Raw genomic sequence first — 23,342 nt, 5'->3', positions numbered from 1 at the left:
CTTTTGATTAAAGTAACTGAACCCCCATTATCTAATCCCAAAAAAAAAGTTTGAGATACGAGTAAAATTAATACATAAAGATATATGGACCACGCGAAAGAAAAATTAGTTAATTAAGAAATAATTAGTTAAAAATTACTCTCACTTGCGATCTTCCATGTGAAGAGCACCTATGGCTATGGGGCTTCGAATCTACCGCAATGTTGCATGTTCTCACTCTCCCACAAGCTGCTTTTCATTCGGAAGTGGCTTGAGATTGTTGTACCGTTTCTTGTCCTCGATGGAACTGAAAGCCAATCCAAATCCATTTGAGACTTTGGTTTAATTAAATTAATGGAAGTTGCATTGAGCATTGGGAATATTTTAGGGACTAAACAGCCGACCAAACTGAGGTTGCCATGTGATAGATGGCGATGGATTTGGAATCATTATGGTCATCTCTTCACCTGCTTGTTTAGTCTTATTGAAATGAATTAATGCTAATTGCAATTGGCTTAGTATAAACGTCAACGCTTCATTTTGTTTGGGGTGATGATATTGGTTGGTACTTAATTGGTAGGTAGACAAATCGTGGGTGCACATATGGTTTCTTCTATAAACACTAGATAATTTGTTGGCCATGCTCCTTCATTTTATGATTAATTACACCATTAACACCAGTGGGGTACTAAATTTGGAACCCTTTTGAAATTATTAATTTCTTTACAGCAAACAACTAAGAACTGTTTTGTTGCTTATACTCTTGCTAATATCGGTCATTCTCACTCTTCTCTTCTGATCATGTTTGGATCAATGTAATTCCTGAGTGTACTAAGAATGCACTTCTATTAGATGCTGTTTGTACTGAATGCTCTAGAGACTTTGCTTTAATTAATTTCTCCTTTCAAAAAAAAAAAAAAAAAAAGGAAAAAAAAGCAACAACAACAACAACAAAGAACCATTTTGACATATGATATTTTAAGAATCACTTTCAAACTGATTAGCTGTTAAATAGTGGTGTTTCTCGTTATCAATAATTTACAGCTCAAAAAGTCTTTAAGTAGTGGCGGAGGCAGAGACCACAAGCCAGCCTTGGCCCCCCTCCACTCCTTTATATCCCTTGTAATTCGTATATAATGTGTAACTACAAATGTGAAAATAGCTAGACAGCTTTAGTTAAGCTTATCCCCTCACTGCAGCTATGAGGTAAAATCATATTTTTCAACATGATTATGTGGTAAATTACTGAACAGAAAATGATAATCACTCATGTGTTACACCAAGTACTCTTGTAAACAAGATCATTAAGATTTGTACCTTATGTTAAGACTCCCCCGAACATAAATATATGGCTCTGTCCCTATATATAACGGTTTTTTTCTTATATAAATTAAATACGTTGTCAAGCTAGATTAGCTCCTTAGAGTAAGACGTGACAAGTCTATCTTCAATTCTGAAGGCGAGGAGTCCTACACACTCTGGAAACCCCACCACTCGCCGCCTGCCTCTCTAAATCATTTTATTGATAAAAAGTAAAAACAAGTACTACTAGGAGAACAAGAATCGAAACCCTATGAAAAGGAGATGGAATTGGTTAGTCGCGGAGCCACTTTAGAGCATCTCCGAAGAAAGTGTCGAAAATCCTATGTAAAATGTTTTAACCAAAAAAAAAAAAAAAAAAAGGTGTTTCAAAAGAGATGCCAAAATCCTACATTGATTGACATTCTCAACTTTGTTGCCAAATTTGAAAGCAATGCCATATTTTTTTTGTTTTATTTAATTACAAGCCCACAGATTTCTTTAATTTTTTTTCATTTAGTAATTATTTTATTATTAAATTATGACTCACTTGATTTTACAAATAACCAAAAAACATTTTAATTTGACATCTCGGTTGGAATGAGAGATTTTACAAAATAGTATTTTGCCACATCAACTATAAAAATAAAATTTAACATTTTAATTTGACATCTCCGTGGCAAATGGTCTTATTGCTAGAGTGGGCTTGGGCAGCCTATCCAAAAAAATTTTGGATGGTGTTATCCACATATCCTTTTTTATTTCTTACACCTTCTCTGTTAATTTCTATCATTTGATCTTCTTCAACATATTCAATTTGGCGGCCGAAAATTGAGAGGAGTGTGTAAAAGGTAAAAAGAGGTATGTGAACAACACCAACTTTTTTTTTTTCTTTTAAAGCTCTACTACCATTATTCAATTCATAATACCACTACCAACTTGAATTTGTATTGGGTCAGTCAAAGTACCAACAAATCCAAAAGCCTTTAACGAAAATTCGAAACTACAGTTCTTCAATAATATTGGTTGATCATATTTTCCCTTTGCTTGCAAACTCTATATTATTTTGGTTAATTTCTCATTTCCCTTTATTATAGCATCTAGAAAATCAAGAAGAGAAAAATATTTTTTGTGTCCTAATTAGCCCAAGAAAACTCTCATGCTCTATGTTTTTACAATTTTTTTTTTTTTTTTTTGTCATAGGAGAAAAGAATGCATATTGGTCACTCAGTACTCACGTTTGAATTTAATTTCAAGAATGAAGAACAAATGAAAGTGCCTTTAATGTTTTATTCCTAACCCTATATATCAAATCCAACCTTAGTTGACCATGTATCATTGGGCACTAGGATGACCAAAAGAACGAAACTCTGTTTCTATATATATTATGTGCATTTTAGTCTTAAGTGTACCCCTTCTAACATGAATTTTGGACTCCGCCACTGAAATTCGTTGACACAAGTGTGAAGCCATAAAAGAAAAAAAATCCAAAGACATAAATCATACTCCAAAAAAGAACCGAATCAATAGTAGAAGAAGATTGTTAATGCGTGTGTAACCCATTGGAGGACTTGTCCCCCACTTACAGTTAACGAATCTTTATCATACAAATATTATAATCGGAACCGCTCATTCTCTTTATCATCATCTAAAGATCATATATGCAAAAAGTCATTCAGAGAGGTCGTTTAATCATCCTTATGTGTTAAACCAATTGGCAATTGTAGCAACAATTAAGTGGCATAGTCATGATTAACTGTCCATTTGTTAAACCAATCGCCAATTGTAGTAACAATTAAGTAGCATAGTTATGATTAACCGTCCATTTGTTTTAGGATAATGCTAGGGATATCAAAATTTTAAACCAAATTATGTGTCACTAATAGAAAATAAGCACGTTAATCAACACATAAGTAATATCCACAACGAATGTCAGCCACGCATCAAGGCAACATACATGTTCACAATAGTGGATCCAAAACTTCGATTAATATTAAGGTCATCTTAAGTGCAAAATTTATTTTCTTACATTATATTTCTTATATATTCTTTGATATTGTCTTTGCAAGGATAACTATCAGATACAAAGTAAAAAAAGGAACGCATTTATGAGCATGAGAACCACCATCATCGATCATGCGACATTGGAACGGCTAAAAAGAAGTGGACAGTTTGCTGAGGAACGAACTTTTTGTTGCCTTGGAGATGACCTAAGAACATTATCCCCCATGAAACAAGTGAATTTTTGCATTATTAACCAAAGTATTAATTTATATCTTAAATTTGAGATGTCTAAAAAGTATTGTCTCCCACATATTTGGAAGTCCAACTAAACATTTTTATGATTTTGGTAAGATTAATATATTAGGGAGGCTAGCTAGGAGAGAAGTAACCTTTATATTCTTCAGTTTAATACGTACTCACATAAAAAAAAAAATTTGCCCCGACACTAGACAGCTAAATTAAACGATACACTAATCAATTAGATTAATTGTATACATATCTATATATACATGCAACATGATAAACGTTGGAATTAGAAAGTCCAGTATTTTAACAGCATAAAAAACAATTAATAAACATATGGTCACTAGTCACTACTAGAAATTAAGTGTAGCTTATCTTACAAATTATAATATATTGAAAAATGGATAACGCAAGTTGGGGATAAAAAACCTATGCTTAGATTTACGATGTTCTGGATAAACACAATGTTCGTCAGACCTACTTAAAGTATCCAAGAAAAAAATTGTGTTAATTAAAAAATGACAAACATATTTTTAATTTACTGTAGTTTGTACTGTGTGACAAGCAACTTACTCAAATACTATAACTGTAAGAATATATATTGTATTTATGTTGGGATTGTGGGTTACATGTCTACTGTTCTAAAAAGAAGGAACCCAAAGTGAGGATCTGTCTGAACTGTGAAGGTAACTAGCTAGTATAATAGCCATCGTAGCGTGATAATATATACAGAGATTGAAATAAACATGCAGTTGATTCATATAATTAACTTATTAGTGTATTTATTATCTCCAAAGCTGCAATTGGGGTTTCTTGCTTAATTATATTTACTGCTTAGAAGTGCTAAACGGTTTTGAGAGGAATGTAAAATGAAAAGATTTCATTATACGGTTAAATTCCGTACGTAAAGATTGGGAAAAAAACTTACATGGAAACAATTTTTTAGTACGTATTTGTATGTTTTTGTTTAGATCACAAGTGAGATTCATGAGACTGTCATGGAAGTTTTTACCAAGAATTAGACAATCTTGGCTTTCAAAAACAATTCATTCGTGATTGGTTAATGGGAGATCAAGATGTTCAAAACTTGGTTCCTTATATATATAGAAAACTTTTACCATTACACTTCATAAAAAATCATCACACACTTCTCCCTTCTTTTAGTTTTTGAAAAGTGCATAATGACTTTTTAACATGTTAATAACAACTCTCAATATATATATACTAGCATTATTTGTTCATCAAATTGTGCCCGTTTACTGCTTTTCTAGCTCTTAGCTTGGCAACATGTACCACTTCTAAATGCAAAATGGGTATTATCTGAAAAAACTGAATGTAGCTATTCAAAGTTCAGCTGGCCTTCAACTCTGAATGCAAAATTGGCTGTGCCAACCAAGTTTTAGTCTCGCTTATTAAAACCAAAATTATGTAAGAGTCTTATAGCTCAAGTGGTTGAGGTCATTTATTTCTACATTTGAGATTCTAGCTAGGTTTGATTAACCCTCCTCCAACATCACTTATATTAAAATTAAAAAAAATATATATCAAAACCATATATCAAGACCAAAATACCCACCAAAAAAGAAATAATAGAACCTTAGTAAGTGATACAAATGTTTCCACAAGAGTAATAATAGGTAGATCAACTTTTTAGACTAAATTTACAAATTATATGATGTGTCACCAATAAGAAATAAGTACTTTAATAAACACCTAATAATTGAATAATCTACAACAACATCATATTATTACAAAATTTGGTCCAAAAAGTTAGTTTCTCTATTACTCTTTTCCAATTCAAATTGCCAATAGGAAAATAAAAAGAGTTGATTACCAGTGGGCCTAGGTATATGGACTACTTGAGATTAACCCTAAACCAACCTTTCACTATGGGGCCAAGACCTAATGACCAATTATATATGGGCTTATATGCCCTAGTACTCTATTCTTGGGCAACAATATCAAAAGACTACAAGTTATTGAAACCCTTGCAAGTCTTCAGAGCACATGAAAAGAATCAAACCCACACATTTATATCTTAATAGTCACTTTTTTAGAGCCCAAAATTTGAGTGGATACTAATTCAATTTTAACATACAAAAAACAAGTACTTCGTTTACGGGGTAAGTAATCTCTTAATATAATGCCCATAAAAAAACATTACGCTTAAGAGTGCGTAAGAGCTGACAACTTCATGCATGACCTGGTAACTCAATACAAAATGATACAAAAAAATGGATTTTAGATTAAGACGTAACGGATTGGATGTGTTAACGGGTCAACTTCGTAAGCACCCGTTAAATAATGTGTTGATTCAAGTCTACATGAGAGTGACCCATTTCAACCCATTTGAATTTGTTAAATTAAAAGTCCTGGCTCTCTCATAAACGTAGTGAGTAAATTCGCATAATACACGTATTGTATATGTACTTACATATTTAAAAAAACACTTTGTTTTTCATATACGTTTTAGTGACTCGTTAAATTTCACATTTTTTGAAAATCCAACATACAATATACGTATATATGTACTTTTCACGTTAAAAAATAACAAACTTTTAAATATTACACATGGGATTCACGTATTCTAGACGTATTTTTAAAATATTTTTTAAGAAACATATATAAATAATTAATTAATTTAAACTAGAGAATGCCCACATATTATGTGTGTACATACAAAAGATTTAAAAAGAAAAAAAATATATGAAAGAGGGTTGGAAACGGAGAGAGAAAGGGAACGTGGGGAGGTTTTTATTTTGAATTATTATCTCTACTAATTAATGAAACTATTTTTGTCAATCAAAGGACGGTGAAAAGACAACTTAGTCTTGTATCACACAAAAAAAAATGATGGGCAATAATGTAATTTCAGAGGTCCAAATTTTACTGTTTTTTATTGAAGACTCACCTACAGGTGATGTTAAAATATCTCTAATATTTAAAATAAAAAATAAAAACCAAAACAAAAACCTCCCACTATCTCCATGTTTTCTCTCTCTGTAACGTCTTGACTCCGAAATATTTATTTTCGGGAAATAGTTCCAATGATAAGCCCAATTCAATTCTCATATTTGATTTATTACCGGTACACTTTATTTTATTTTTTAAAAAATCCTAACTACTCACATAAGGATCCACCAAACCTACTTAGCAAAACATACATTTATATTTTTACTTTAGCACCAATACCTTCATATTCACTCTAATTCCTAACAAAAGATCAATCTCAATTGTCCAATTACCATAATTACAGAATTTCCTGCTTAATTTATTAAACGTTCACACAATTTATAACTAGAATTTATATATACAAAACATAAGATTTCCTTTTATGATAAAATTCCAAACTCCTTGCTTAGTTCAATTTCTCAATCAAAGCTTTGTCTCGTTTATTTAATCTCACTTATTGTCTGGCTGCATCTAACGTCTCGTTAGACTGCCTACGTACCCTGAATAGGGATCAAGCCATTCGTAGTTCACATTTCCAAAAATTCAAACCAAATTCAAATATATTCATTTAAATCAACATATACCACAATCGTATTAATATTCAAATCACAGCAGTTAAGTCCCAAAGCATAATTAACGAAATTCACATAAAAACACAATTTCGGCTCTTTGGCCGTGCACGGCCGCACCCATCGCTGCGGGTGGCGGTCGGCAGCTCCGGCTCACCGCAAAATTCAACTATTTCTAAAAATTCTCAAAAATTACAGGAATGAAGATCTCAAAGAATAGAGCAAATTTTATACCTGCAGCCAAGTCCAATTTGGCCTGGAAAGGCTCCAATTTGCCTTAAACCCGCTGGAAACCTTATAAATGGGTGGCCCCAAAACGTCACCTCCGGTGCTCCGCTGCCCCTACCATTGTTTGGGATTTGTTCCAGACCTCAAGGGGAGTCTAATGGTGGTGGAGATCGATGTATCTTGCTTAAGATTTAGTTGATTCGAACACACACCCGCCGCACCCCACCGTGCGGTTTCTCTCGATTTAAAGTCCAAATCCCTATATTTTTGGGATGTAATAGGAACAGGGAAGGTCGTGGAGGGGTTTCCAAGTGGATGTTTGATGTAATTCACTAGAAAAAAGGGTGAAAACCCGTCGGAAATATGTACGGCGCCGATCAGGTCAGGTCACCAAGACCCGGGTCCCTATCCTCTGTTTCTTTTTCTCTCCTTTCTCCTCGCCGTTCTCTCTCCCCATTGGTCACCCTCCTTTCTATTCTTTTCTTTTAATCACAACCATCCGTCATTTATTTTTCTCTCTTTAATCACAGCCACACATGTGGCACAATTCATGGCTCCAGATTTCTAAAGCCTTCTAAATGGAAATAAAATTACCAAAATAGCCCTGATTTTATACGTTAATAACTCTTTCGTTATAACTCCGTTTCACGAACGGTTTGCGCCTACGCGTTCGTGAGTTCAAGCCCTATTCAAAATATAAATTGTGACCTAAAAAGGTCCACGGATTTAAAATAGTTAATTTTCAAACTTTAAACCTCGTAAGTAGTTTAATTTAAAACTGAACTCAAATAAATTAATATAAATTCCCGAAAAATAATATAAACTCTCAATACCACGAATACGTACATTATAATAATTCCTGTAACAAAACTTTATAATTTTCCCAATTCTATCTTTGGGACCGTACATCGATTTAATTTCGATTTTCTTCACATATTCACAATTATGAATATAAAATTCATATATTTAAATTTTCAAGGTATTACACACACACACTCTCTCTCTTCCTCTCTTCTTCTCATTTTCTAAAAAAATGTGTTCATACACACAAAGTGTGTAGGCAAATGCTAGTATTTAATTAGAGATATGTTTTGATGATATGTGGGTGGTAAAAAAAACAAATTTTTTTGCAAGAATTACTTAATGCCAATGATTTTTTTTTTTTTTTTTTCAGTTATACATTGAATGGTATACTAGTATTTTTTTAAGATTTTGGTTGAAAAGAGAGAGTTCTATAAATAAGTAGTATGAATAAAAAAAAGGGGCAAATTTTTAAGTTTGGCATTTTTTTTAGCAAAGTTGTTGAATCATACATGCACATATATTTCACATACTATGTTCCTTATGTATTTTTTACATATGTATTTTTCACATACTATTTCGTCGGGCAAAAGTACCCCAATCAGTCGGGTAATATCACTTTTTTCATCGGGCAAGCCCAAAACTTTCCCTGAAGTTTTTACCAAAAGAGTCAAATTTCCCTCCATTTTAAAGGTTTGCCTGATGAATCATATGTTTTTCATCAGCAAGAGTTCTTTCCCACCATTGTTTTGGCCAAAATTTTCATGTGCGGATTTTTCATGAAGGTCTTGTTGTCGAAATTATTGTCGAGCAAATTGCTATTGCCCGAAGCCTTCTAATTTTCGTCAGACAAAACCTTATGCAACGAGCTTTGTGAGACAATGGTTTGTCGGGCAAAACCTAAGGCGACAGCATGTAAGTTTAGGTGACAAAAAGGAACTTACGAACTCATGCTAATATTTTGTGATTTCGTTTGAATTCTTTTATTTGATTATGAACTAAAGTATATATTGTTTTTAATGGGTTCAAATGCATTGGATCGCCTAACTCGTTGATTTTAATGGGTTGTGTTTAAGTTTGAATTCTGAAATTCATTAAAATAATTCAAGTATCATGGTATGATCTATTAAAATTACGAGTTTGACACGACAATGACACAACCGCATTAAATATGACTCGTTTGTCAAATTTAGTAATGCATGTGTTATGTTATAATTCGTCGAGTTTATATTTTTGTTTTACCTTTATGTATGTTTTGTAATGTCAGTTTGACAAATGTCCTACAACGGTCAACATAGACAAAATCAAGGATACAAGAAAAAAAAAATCACAAAATCAGAATTTACTTTTCCTTTCTCTCACACTTTTTGCTTTGTCTTTCTTTATAAAAAAAATGGTGAATTACATAAAACTACCTTAACTACTGGGTTATTAACAGTTTCATACTTTGTCTTTAAAAAGTTTTAATGTCATACCTTATTTTTGAATTTGTTGCAATGTCATACTTTCCGCCAGTTGTCTGTTAATTCTTCTGTTAAAATGCTGACATGGCTTGAGATGGGACCTTTCCCCCCTAAACTATCTTCCCCTTCCGCGTTGGTTCCCCGCCCCGCAAAACATTCCTTTCAAGCCCAGAACTCCTCCCCCACCACCCCCCCCCTCCCACCCATCTTCTCCCTTCCGAGCCTCCCAACCACCTCCCTCTCCTCTCCTCCACTCTCTTCACCTCCCCTCCCATTCAAAAAAAAAACAAAAAAACAAAAAAAAATCTAAACCCACATTGTCCAGATTGTTGCACCCCATCCAACCCTTCCCATTGAAGTCGAACCACCACAACTGGTTGATTTGTTTTTTATTTTTTTAAGTTTTGAATGGGAGGGGAGGTAAAAGAGTGGAGGAGAGGGAGGTGGTTGGGAGGGAGAAGAGGGGTGGGGGGGGGGGTTGGGTGGTGGGGAATGGCCTTTGGGCTTGGAAGGAAGGTTTTTGGGGTGTTGCGGCGGGGGGGGGGGGGGGGAGAGGGAGGTGGTTGGGAGGGAGAAGAGGGGTGGGGGGGGGGGTTGGGTGGTGGGGAATGGCTTTTGGGCTTGGAAGGAAGGTTTTTGGGGTGTTGCGGCCGGGGGGGTGGGGGGTGGGGGAGGGAGGTGGTTGGGAGGGAGAAGAGGGGTGGGGGGGGAAGATGGTTTGGGGGGAAGGGAATGGGGGGTTTCATGGGGAAGGGGATATGGGTTTGGGATTTTTGGTTTATTTTTTTTTAATATAATTTTTTAATATTTAATTAGTCTTTTAATAGAAAATGGATTCCGTTTCTAGCCATGTCAGTCAGCATTTTAATGAAAAATTAACAGACAACTAACGGGAGGTATGATATTGCAACAAATTCGAAAATAAGGTATGACATTGAAACTTTTTAAAAATGATGTATGAAATTGTTAATGATCAAATAATTGAAGTAGTTATGTGTAATTTACTTTAAAAAAAAATAACATAAAATGACGTGATTTGGGGCCGTTTAAATACCAAAAAAAAAAGGACAAAAAAACAAAAGGGAAGGAAATCCTATTCGTTGAGTTCTTATCAACTGAAGAAAGCTACCACTGTTTTGTTTGTTTTTTATTGGCAGGACACATCACATCGGCATCACACAAGATAAGAATCAACCGGAGCCGATTGACAAGCACTAGCGAATAATTCTCATATTTGGACAAAAGATGGAGGGCCCATATTATGGATGATACTTTCCAAACATCAGAGAGAGAGAGTGTCCCAGAGAGAGAAGAAACCAAGAAACAAGAACTGCAGTCAAAGAGTGAGAAAGTGAGACGGCATTGTTGTGGTGGGGGACTATATTCTGTATTTTTTATTTACTTTAACAAAAGATAGTATTTACACGGATTGGAGCCAAACTGAATATCATAATGAGTTATCAATAATATGGTTTAAATTTGTTTTTGACGAGAATCAAACCTAAGACCTCTTATTTACAAATGAAGAAGAACATCACTAAATCGTAATACTAAATGACTATATTCTGTCTCCTTATAACCTCTCTAAAATCATTTATTTTATATTACAAGGGATATGGGTTAAATTACTTAAATTAAATAAAAAAAAGAAGAGTTTAAGTCTAAAAACGTAGTAGATTTAGATTAAAAATGAAGACCATATACCCACCAGCAATCCACCACTATGCTCCTAAGATCATATCTCTAACACAAATCAAGTGATAAACCCTTTTTGTTTGGAAAAAGACTCAACAATTTATACAAAATGTATGCATTCTTAAATCTTGTTAATCCAACTAAGCTTCTTTCCATTTAATTTATACAAGATTTAGCTGCAGCCTAACTTAAAGTAGACACCTTCAATCAGCACACATAGTTTCTTGTCATCATCAACCTAAATTCTTCAAAATCCACAGCTCCATCTCCATTCCTATCGACCCCTTTAATCATTTGCCTACACTCTCTAAGGCTGCATTCTTTGCATCCAAGGCTGAACAGAACCCTCTGCAACTCCTTGGCTGAAATCTTCCCGTTCTTATCCGTGTCGAAAATACGAAAAGCATCCATGAGTTCACAGTCTTCTTCCTCATTTCCAAACCCAACACTATTACTATCATTACTTCTTGATCTGTCAACATTCACTGCGTTCATGAATTCATCCAAGTCTATGCATCCATCTCCGTTACGATCCATTTCCCTCACAATCCCTTCAGCTTCCTCTGCGGCGATCGACTTCTTCTTTCCGAGGCACGAAAGCACGGCGCTGAGCTCGAGAGGGGAGATTTTCCCGTCCCCATTTGCATCCATGACCTCAAACACTTGCCTGAATTGGCTGGAGACTTCCATGCCTGCAAAAGATGAGGTTGCAGCTGCAGGCCGCACATCAAACCTGGAAGAAAGTTTCGGTGTCTTTCTTTTCTTGCATCCACTTGTCATCCTCTGGACGGTTGACGCTAAGAAAATTCTGATACAACTCATCATTGAAGAGAGAGCTGACAAGATTGTGTGCTAGAAAGCGAGAGAATTATAGGCTTTTGCGAAAAAAAGTGGAACGAATAGTGGTGAGTTCTACGCTAAATTTATCTAAATTACAGAAAAGAGACTCGAATTTAAATGATAAGAGAGAGAGAAAAAAAATACACTTGGTTCTAATTAGCAACGAGTCGAGATTGATCTAATTAACTTACTTGACTAGTGGTGAGCCTAGCAATTTCTCTACGACTACAAAACCCTAGAAGCCAACAAATACTGATATCTAGGCTCTTGGATTCTCCAAGGTGTATGTAAACACACACACATATATGAGAGATCTGCCTATGGGATTTGATCTCATCCGTATTCATTTTGTGAGGATTCTAGTGATCTTCTCATCCTATCCATTCATCATACATCGGATAGTGAGAAATTATTTTGAATTTTTCTATTTACAATTAAACACAAACAATACCTAATGAAAAGTTGACCGCACGATATACAATGAATGAATGAGATGTGAGAAACTCTAGGATCCTCATCCATGTGAATGCATGTATGTATATCTGTAGATCTAGGGAGTCGGACCAAGTCTTTTAATCCGGGGGTGCTTGGTGGATGCCAGCTGAGTTTTATATGATATCACGTACTCTCGCTCTCACCGCTTTCTGTTTCTTGGCTCTCTTGTGGTCTCCGCAATTTGAGGTCTCTAATTCACTTTTTGTTGGTGTTTTCTTGCAAATTGTCTCTTATTTTTCTCAAGTGAAAAGGTGACCCCAAATCTGAGTTCCACAACACAGATGACAGGCGGAGCCTGGGACTCGTAACTCAAGTAGTTAAGAGTGTTTAACTCGCACCTGAGATATTGCTTAACCTCTACTCCATACAAATCTATAATAAATTATGGCATTGCCGGCAAGATAATTTTTTGAGATACATTACCAAGTCCATCCATCATAAATCTAATATTTCCCCATCACCATTGTCTTCTTGTGTGCGAACAAGCATTTCTATTGGGTTTTACGACACAAGGAAAAGGGACTGCTGAATTTTGTAAGTTATAATCAACGAGAAGATGCTCATAAATGTAAGCATTACAACGAGAACTCACATAAAATGGGTTCACACTCCACTGTATTATTAGATTAACACGCCACAGTGACAGTAAAGCCCATTGCATGTAAATCCTCGTGTGACAACAACTTTTAAAAAAAAAAAAAATTGGGCAAGAGAAAGTCGACATGAGATTTGCGTTGGTTTTTCCAACGAAAGGCGGATTGAATCAAATCTCCCCATGTAAAGATAAAAATATGTGACTACTGACTAGCATACAACATCAAAACTCCGGAAGAGATGTATAAATTCTAAATGGAGCTATAATCTCATATGAGACTACAGAAGGTTTAGAAGCACTAGTCAATCAAATTCAAAGCATTGCTACTAACTCTTCATAACACTATCAAACTATATTTCCAATAACGAATAAAAAAGAATACGAAAATGAAGACTACGAAGACTTAGGATAAAATTATCATACATCTCAAATTGCGCGGTCCTATCTCACCTGCTCAACACGACCGAAGCAACACAGGCCCCAAAGATGAGCTGAGCATGTCACCGAGGGCAATCTGGACCTCATTCGAACCGTGTTCACAACTTATCAAGCTGGAAAGGAGGGGGAAGAACTGAGACAAGTTGTTTTCAAATGAGGACTCTCCCAAACTACAGATAGTCTGGAGAGTTGCCACTATAAGCGGGGCACGTTGGGCCAATTCTCTTCGTCTCCCAGAACCTAGAGGAATTAGCCACTGGAGCTGCTGCCCTTTGGATGATTCAGATACCTTTCCAGAGCTAGCAGCTTCAATATAGAACTGTAAAACCTCTCTGCAGAGGTCCACGATGCAGGACTCCACCTCCACTTCATTGTAACCTGCTGGGCTATCCTCTACAAGGTTCTGTAGGAATGTAAGGCATATTTGGTAAGATTCATTCTCGATGCGCAACAGTGGAGGGTCTTGCATTTGGGTCACGGCACCAAATTCTTGTAACCTTGCTCTTAAAGTGGCATCGGTGTTAATCTTGTGAGCGTGAGATGCAACATCGTGCAAAGCATCAAAAAGGACTAATGTGTTTCTCGCGGAAAGGTGAGAGCGATACATGGTGTAAATCTCCATCACCGCCTGCCAAATATAGTGAAAGACAAACCTCACAAAACCGTATTGACATGATAACATGTAAATGTCATATGATGAAATTTATAACATGTACATATCACACACTCATGCATTCAAAGGTTTGCCCTATCTTCAAATTGATTGTCGCTCCAGCATTTTCTATTTTCAAAAACTGTAACTGGATAGCAAAACAATAAATTTCAAAAGAAATGGTTATTGCAATATACTTCCACGACTTCAAATTTGGGAACATGCAAATTTGGTCCCTGTAGATTGAGTTGTTTCTCAATTGGGTCCCTAGGAAAAGGACTAAAGTTCACGCCAACTCAAACATATACCAAGCCGCATCCTATAATCAACGTAAACATGGTTTGTCCAACCTACCCCAACACCCATAATGGAGTAGAAATTACCTGAATCAATAAAAGTTGAACAGCAGCTCGGCACTTGACGTCAGATATTCCAGCATACATGTGGTTTGTCCTCAGTATCTCTGAATCCTCATCACTCCTGCCAGACACGGTGGACTCTCCATTCTCTTCTCTGCTCAAAGCATGTTCATGGCTTCTAATGATGCCATCTCCACTAAGGAAAGAGAAATCAGGAAGCGTTGAATTGGCTGCTTCTTTTAATGATGAAACCACTTCTAGCCACTTTTCATGAGAATAGAGATCCCCTGCATTGCTCATCAATCGCACAAATGCAGCAATACCAATACCAGCTAAGCTTTGGTGTGGTCGTCGAATAAAACTGACTAGAAGCACCAAAACTTTCTTCAATAGCGGATTGACAGTGTTATAAAATTTGACAAAGAGATCAACAACTAATTGAAGTGCCAATGTGCATGTCTCATAGAGCCAGGCATCTTGATCAAGATCACCCACATCACCATCAGTCCCTTGCCCTGGTGAACCTTCCCCGGATGGATCGATAGCATGCCGCACATAGTCAAATATTGGAAATAGCACTGATTCAAACACCCTTTCCCACAAAGGTAGTGAGAAAAGGTGACCATGGTTACGTAAAGTTTCAAACAGAACTTGTAGGGCACTCCTCCTGATTTCAGGCCTAGGGTCAAAGCTAAGCTCGGATAAACCTGCATTGTGGAGATAAATATATAAAACTCTTTCCCAGTGTGATATATAAAAAAGCTCAAAATTTTAACACAAACGCTTTGCAACATTATGTTTATTGGCACCAATTTATGAAGTATTCTTACCAGCCAATAAAGGGAACCAGAAATAGATATGGTCATCCTTATCTGGCATTTCACCATTTTCTTGTTTTCCATCTTTCCAGGCTTGAGGTGAAGATGGCGAGATTTTTCCAGAAGCTTCCTTGTCCTTATTTTTTGATGAGGAACCAAGACCTCCATCTGCAAGTTTTGTAGCACAGAATTGAAGAAAAGCAATAGCATTGAGGCTAATGTCCTTGTTGAATCTACTATTCGTAAATGCAATTAGGCAATTCACGCAATCAGTAAAGGTAGTGGTTTCAGTCTCAGTTATGTACGGAAAATAGTCTCGAATAATCTTCTCAATTATTTCAAAGGCCAAGAGTACAATGTTTTTGTGGTCGTCATAAGCTGCAGTAGTGAATACCTGAAGAACATAACAATGGAGTATTATCAGTATGCAACAAGAATAATTCATGAAATCAAATTAATTTTTATCGGCTGTAGAATTAAGCGTATCACAAAGAAAAAAGGACTGGGAACATTCCAGTACCATGAACATGCTCTTCCATCCAGATTTGACATTGTTGACACGAGATAATACCATTTGTGAGACACATCTGATGATTAATTCACGTATTTCAACTGCACTGCTTTTACGCATAACAATGACAAAAGGTTTCATGAACTCATTCTGAAAATTATAATTAGCCAACTCTTCTCGGTCCAAGAATTTCATTGACAACTGGCGAAGAGAATCCATAGCGAAAATGGCGATTGACAGGTTTTCAGAACAGCCAATTGTCACAAAGAAATTAGAAAGCACATGCCAGATGCTAGACCAGACAAGCCTGATGCGGTTCATATTATAATGCCTGTTATAAGAAAACAATTTAGGTCAAACTCTACAGTTTTTTAATAGAAAAAACATAAACAAGATTGAAGTAAGGCGATCCATACGCAATCTCAACAATCTTTGTAAGGCTGAAAACCCGAGGATCAGATGCCGATCGCAATTCTTCCATAGAGACCTTGCAAAGTGCTTTAACAAAGTCCACAATCGCCTCACTGTTTAGTTTCTGACTCCGTGTGAATATGCGGCTCACCTCACCAACTTGTTCTAGCATGTTTAAATTAGAAACCAAATTGTTCATCTGTTCTGATGTGACAGCCCCAGAAGCATTCCCACCAATACCAGCACTATCATATGAACCTCGCAACACAGCAGCAGCTGCATACTGCATCCTTCCTTGCCCCTTCTTTTTTAAAACAGGAAGGATAGTGGACTTAGTCTGTTTTGTTTTTTCTGACTCACTCTGAGGAAAGGCAAAGAACGTAGCATCTGGAGGAGCACCCTCTCCCAAGAGATGTAGATGTTCAAACCGGGAAACACAAGTCAAAATATGTTCCCAAGCTTCTTGTAGGTAGTTTCCATCTTCATCTGCAATTGTCACTATTGCCTATAAAAATGACCAAACAAAATATTAGATACATCTCAAAGTGCAAGCATTTGAGCATGCTACTGTGACAGACCTGTCACATGACAGTACATAAGTAACATTATGACGAACTGTCACCACCTAGTAGCACACAGTCGAAAAAGATGTTTTAACTCACACAACATCAATTATTCACCATGTTTATATTTATTTCACCGATAACCATACAAGCACATGCAAGACTCTTCTCCTAAACACTCTTCTGCCATCCATGCAAAGTGTCCAATTATGCAGTTATAGCTCTAAATTACAAATGTCTTCGATTTCTTTTTCTGATTCATTCTTGGGACAGCACATTATCATTCTAGTTAAGACCAGTAATTCAAGTCTTTATACTTTTGCCAACTTAAGATCTCATTTGCACTTGAGAAATCAATTTTATTGGAAAGAAGGCAGACATACAAAATAAAAACGGACAAAATTAGATGATGAGATTTTTGCGTAATTGTTCAAGTGAACATACTATTTTCATGCAAACCTTTATACTTATTCTGCTGCATTATATCTCAGCCATGATGACGGGTTAAGCATGAAAAATTAAAGTAAAATAACTTCACATCCAAAGTGTTCAAATCTATGACAAGATTAGTGAAGTAACATGATTTCCTCTATGAGACTACTTCAGTCTTCAAAGCATCATGAAATTAAGGACAACTAACAAGTACAATCTTTAAGCTTATTCACATCCTGTACAGAAACTATGGTGGAGTACAACAATATGCTAACCTTAATTGCGTCAATATTCTTCTGCTTGATATCGGCAGGAGAGTGGAGAGAAGTAAACTTTGCTAGTGAAGTCACAAAAGCGTCTCTATGGGTCTTCATGGACATTACAGCAGTAACATGAATGGCATGACGAAAGCCTTCCAGACACAGTGAAATAACTACTTCATCGTCACTTTGATCAAGTGGAACACTGAAGGCAGCCAGCATAGGGGCCCAGCATACCTCAACCATGAATCTAAGAATTATCACATCTGTTGCAGCATAATAAACTGACCTACAAAATGTCCGTACAAGTTTATATTAAGAACAGAGTCTAATCAATATAAAGATAACACACATATTAAAGAATTTCTCAAAATTCCTAAATATAAATGCACAATATCTTAGTCTAGTCAAACTTCCACTATGCTGAGCAAGGAATAACAATCCTCATCAGTGAATAAGAGAACTCCTAGAAAGTAATATTTTATGGCCTCTGAAGAAAATATGGTGTGATAAAAATGGAATGACAAATAGGATTCCAAACATTTGACATCAGAGAAGTTCAGTTAGCCTTACTCAGATTTGCGAGCTTTTTCTTTAAATTGTTCTTGCATATGCTTGATAAGATCATCACTGGTCTCCAATTGATTTCCTTCCCCCCGTTTACGGATCACAATATTCAAGATACTATCCAAGCCCAAAAGCCGGTTTGGGTTCACCGACTGTATTTGAGGAGCCAATTCATATTCTTTCATTTTAATCTCATTTCTTGATATTCGTTCAAACAATGACCTCAAGTACTCCTCAGGTAGATCTTTTCCATCATCTATGCCGCGATTGTTTCTTATAAAATCATCAGCTGACATCTGAATAATTTAAATGGCCAGAAAGAGAGGGACATCAATCAGCTATCTGTTTCAGTCATCCAATAAAATCAAGGTATATGTGAAATTGTTAACTCACCTTGTTCTTCACCATAGGGTTATGAGCATCAGTGTTGAGCATTATCACGGAATAAGCAAGGACATAGGCTGTGTCAGCACTAGTAAAAGCCTTTGAATTACACTTGCAATAGCGTTCTGCAAACTTTTCCATTATTCTATCGATCTTCTGTGCCTCACCAGGCAACCTAAAGCCTTGAAGAAATGCCCTGATGGCCTCATCAAACTCCAAGCCGTGAAATTCAAAGGAATCCACATAAGCATGCATTACTTTTAGCGATAAATCTTCTCTTTCTCCAAGGTAATCCCCAATCAAAGTCTTGTTCAAACCAGATGCATTTTTGAGAAAAGCAGCTATCTCCTCAGGTGAACTACCCACCTTGTTTGCATTAATAAGAAACTCAATTCCTTTTTTAGGTTTCCGATTAAAAAGAGATATACCTTCCTGCCACAAAACAATCATTAGATTCCAAGTGAAACAGCCTAAAGATGAATCTGATGGAATTCCAGACCCTTACCTGAAGTTCCAGCTTGTAAGCTCGGCGTTGTTCAATTGTCAGAGCATCAGAGGCCTCACTGGAGGCTTCAGAATGAGTGTCTGACCCATCAACAGGCTCCTCACTGTTCCCATTTGCCAAGGGAAGACCTCCTGGTTCAGGACTATTCTCAGTTGGCTCAAATCTCTTGTTAGAATGAGGATCTGGAATGCGCAATTGTTTGTTCATCCAATCTCCGATTGACCTCAAAACACCAACTAAGCACTTCATAGCTTCGAGTTTCATAGTTGCCTCCTGAGGTGGTAATAATGTGGTGGCAACACCAGGAGGGACACCTTGAGCAGTTTTAAGTAGGCCATTTACCATCCTGGCAACATGAATGGAAAAAAGGTGAAAGAAGACACAAAAATTGTTAACGCAACACCAATCACTCGCAATCCTATGCGGGTGTAGAAACAATGCAGGACATCTGCTAATGAATTTTATAATAATATTATTGTTCAATAGTTTTGAAATTTGAAGAATTTATAGTGGATTCTACAGGAAAGAACATAGCATACCTTTCAAATATGTTCGATGAACTGACATCACAATCATAATTGATAAATATGTCTACCAAGATCTGGGAATCAACACACAGCTTCTCAAGAAACCGAAGTACTATCATCTTTTGCTGAAAATTGGGTTGTGCGACATTTTCCAAAACTCTGAGAACAATCATGGGAAAAAATACTCCAATTTCTGCTTTCAGTCCAGCTCTAAATCTTGACACCAGACTAATGAAGATGGAGCAAGATAGCTGAAAAACTATCATAAGAGTTGAAGCACTGTTCTTTAACAGTGATAGACATAAATATTGCTTAATCGCACCTAAAAACCTGTTCCACATCACACACAAAATTCATCATTAGAGATTTCAAGGTAGGAGAAAAAAACTAGCTAAACTGAAACATATCTAGAAGACGATAATACAGAACGCAAGTTTTTTTCCCTGAATTCAGAGATATGAGGTGCATGAACACAAAAAATAAAAGAATGAATAGAGAAGACTTTGTGAATATTATTAAGATGCTGTCTTGTGCTCATGCACAGACATGCGCACACCAGAAACCAAAATCCCACAAAAGACCAGCATGTACAACGGTTATTGCATTGTCAGAAAACTAAACCAAGATCTAAAATGTAGCAACATCGAGGGATAAACCCCGTAGCATATTGCACAGATGTTTCTAATCTGGGGATCCACTCTAATACCTTAAGAGACACATCAGTTAGTTTTTCTCCGAATAGGGAGTGACATATCTGCATTATGAGTCTGCAAGCCTGGAGATATGCTTGTCCCAAACTGAATCGTGCTTCAGATCCCAGCAAAGTCCTCAAATATGTAAACCAATTAATTGATCAAGAGCTACCAGACACTCACAATAGCATGAATTTCCAGCATTACCATGGCTCATGATCGTATGGAAGAGGTAAAACTAGAGTCCCACAAGGGCCACAACTAAGAAGTATCAACTAAGAAGCCACCATATCTATCCACCAGCCTTTACCAGCTAGGCAACTACAAATTGACATATTAGTGATTCTCCTACTCCGCTCAGACCTCACCTAGTGTTGTATTATCATGCCAACCATCATTTAAATAATGAAACAAAATCCTCTTTGAACCATCTCTGTTATCTATAAACCCTCTTTCCACACAATCTCAAATATACAAATATAAACAACGTACTCGACAAACATAACAAAGTTAAAGGCCGAATCTCGAGCAAGTAAGCTGAATGCAATGACTAATCAGCTCAATCCGAACACATAATCAAGACTAATAACACTGAACACGAAATGGCAACATCTAAGAATAAACATTTTTAACATGAGAGCAGGCAGTGAGTCACCTTTCACTGGTCCTAAAGACGGCACCGGCATTCTCTAACAAAATCTTCAAAAGCTCCAATGCAACAATTTTTCCCTTCATCAACTCCGGATCCGCTAATGCCTCTTTTGGCGGAGTCTTCATAGACAGCTTACACAGAGCTCTAAACACCAAAAACGCATCTCTTCTCAACTTATTCCCAATCCGAACCTCCAAATCCTCATCTCTCTCCACTTCTCCGTCAGCCAATTCGCCTTTTCGGCCCTCCAATGCCGTCTTGTACATGCTAATCTCCCAGTACTTGGCATCCAACATGTCCTTATCAGTCGAATCCAGCAAATCGGCAGGGTTCGTGGTCTCCACTGTGGTGGTCTCGAAGGCCCCGTCGTGCCCTCGCAGTGACACCTTAGTAGGTGTCGAAGGGTTCAAAACTCCATCAATGTCGGACATAATCTTGGTGATAAACCCCTGAACGAACATTGTCATTGAGCCGTCGGCGTCGGCTTTCTCAATCGGATCCATCAGCTCAGCCACCACGATCGGGTGAATAGGAACCGTCGACGAGTCAGCCTCCATTCTTCTGAACACAATCACCAGCATCTGGATCAGCGACGCCTTCGCCGTCGTCTGATTAACGACATTCTTACTCCCCAAATAGATGTCGTAGCAAGTCCTCACTATCTGCAGCAAGCAATCTCCGTGAATTCGCAGCGATATCGACGTCACTGCCGATAACAGGGTCTTCAACACCAGCAGCTCCATCTGATCGTCCCCCAAATCGTGGCATTTGCACACAGACTCGATCAATTTCGTGAGCAACTTCGCTTCCGCGGCACCCCCGGATGCGTCAGCCTCGCCGCGCAAATATCCATGGGCGATTAGCTTCTGGATGCAATCGACGGCCGGATCGGCGATCTTCAATACGCCGGAGCCGGCGGCGTTGATTACGGGGCTGAGAATGGACTCGGAGTCGGCGAGCGAGTACTCTTCGGAGCCTCCGTCGTGGAGAGGTCCCGGGCCGGAGTTGTCAGAGTCGGAATTCGGGTCGGGTTTAGACTTGCTGAGCCGCTCGAGCACGGCTTTGCATTCGCTGGCGAGCTTGGCGTGCTTCCGCCACGAGGCGTTCTTGATGATCTTATCGAGGGCTGGGGACACCACCTGCCTCAGACGGGAATCGGCTTCCGAAGAAGCCATTCCCGAGCTTGCTGCGAGTGTGACTCAGTGAGCCGGATCTGGAGAAATGGCTAGCGTCTTGCGACGGTGGACTGCGGTGCCGGGCGGGGACGGTTCGTGACTCGGTGAGCGGGTTGAGTCAGTGGCATAGAGAGCTTCAGAGAGGAAGTGCGGACGGGTTGAGATTTGGATCGCGTTTTGTCATGGAAGGGGGAGCTACAATGGTGGGATTTTAAATCACGGAAATGGCCTTGAGCACCTGGGGAACAACTGCGGTGAAGACCCGTCGAAATCGATGGGTGTTTTTGGTATTTCGGAACATTTGGGAATTAAGTACTCCCTTCGTCAATGCTCGTCTGCGGGAGCTTTCGATATTCAGTTCAATATAATAAATTTTTGTTTGGACTTGCTTCGGTTCGAAAAAATTATTATATGATAGGTGATGCTAAGCGATTTGTTTGTAAAATTAAATGATGTGATTGTCCATAATTGAATTATTGATTAAGTTTGATTAAGTTTGATTAACGTGTTTATTTCTTATTGGCAACATATTATTTGGTTTATAATTTTAGTTAAAAAATTTGATCGACCCTAGCATTATCTATTATACAAGACTATCTCCAGAGAAAACGTAAAAAATGCCAACAAATGATGAACCATTTACTAAATCGAGATGTCAAAAGCTGACATTGATAAAGAGATGTTAAATTTGAAGCTCTTTTAAAATATGGTTTTTTGCTATTTAGGTATTATTTTATTATTTTTAAACTAACAATAACCCAACTTTTATTATTTTTGTTTAACAAAACCATAATTGAAGCAATGAATTTTGACATATCAAGTGGAAGGAAAATATTGATAATATGTTAAATTGCTAAGTCAATCGTCAAATTGAAATTTGATGTTTTGAATCTAACGTCTCCTTTGGAGATGTTTTAATGCGTAAATTTCATTTACTATCATGAAGTTTCGTAGTTTTCAAAATTGCATACATTAAGTTTTTTTCGTCCTAATCTGGTACCTAAAGTATTAATTTTAGAACATTTTCATACTTTTGTTAAGCTGTCTATTAAAACAGCCAATAACTTGTGACATGGAGTGCCACGCGTCAATATAAGGTCCACGTGGATATTGAAAAATTTAAAATAAAAAAATAGAGAATTATCATGCCATAAACCAAGTCGACCATCGTCACCTTTACCCCAAATCTAAAGCTGACCATCCACGCCAACAACGATGAGTGGAACGATCCAC

General features: G+C 37.1%; 2 protein-coding genes across 2 annotated transcripts; both read right to left on the bottom strand.

The window, feature by feature from the left end:
• Positions 1-11,198: 11,198 nt before the first annotated feature.
• Positions 11,199-12,087, bottom strand: LOC103938736 (probable calcium-binding protein CML25). Its single transcript, XM_009348771.3, has one exon. The coding sequence runs from the start codon at positions 12,056-12,058 to the stop codon at positions 11,441-11,443; it is 618 nt and encodes a 205-aa protein (XP_009347046.2). The 5' UTR covers positions 12,059-12,087; the 3' UTR covers positions 11,199-11,440.
• Positions 12,088-13,378: 1,291 nt separating this feature from the next.
• LOC103938735 (brefeldin A-inhibited guanine nucleotide-exchange protein 2) lies at positions 13,379-22,242 on the bottom strand. The gene is made up of 11 exons (XM_009348770.3): positions 20,938-22,242; positions 19,603-19,920; positions 19,064-19,409; positions 18,568-18,990; positions 18,181-18,470; positions 17,623-17,896; positions 16,358-16,857; positions 15,951-16,272; positions 15,443-15,824; positions 14,637-15,319; positions 13,379-14,229 (listed from the first exon to the last, which is right to left on the bottom strand). Exons 1-11 carry the CDS (start codon positions 22,107-22,109, stop codon positions 13,618-13,620), a joined length of 5,322 nt encoding a protein of 1,773 aa, XP_009347045.2. The 5' UTR covers positions 22,110-22,242; the 3' UTR covers positions 13,379-13,617.
• Between the last annotated feature and the right edge of the window lie 1,100 nt (positions 22,243-23,342).

This window comes from the organism of the source record quoted next, unplaced genomic scaffold (genome assembly GCF_019419815.1).
Source record: "Pyrus x bretschneideri cultivar Hongxiangsu unplaced genomic scaffold, Pyrus_bretschneideri_v1 Contig8, whole genome shotgun sequence".
NCBI lineage: Eukaryota > Viridiplantae > Streptophyta > Magnoliopsida > Rosales > Rosaceae > Pyrus > Pyrus x bretschneideri.
This window is presented reverse-complemented; position numbering and strand designations above follow the sequence as displayed.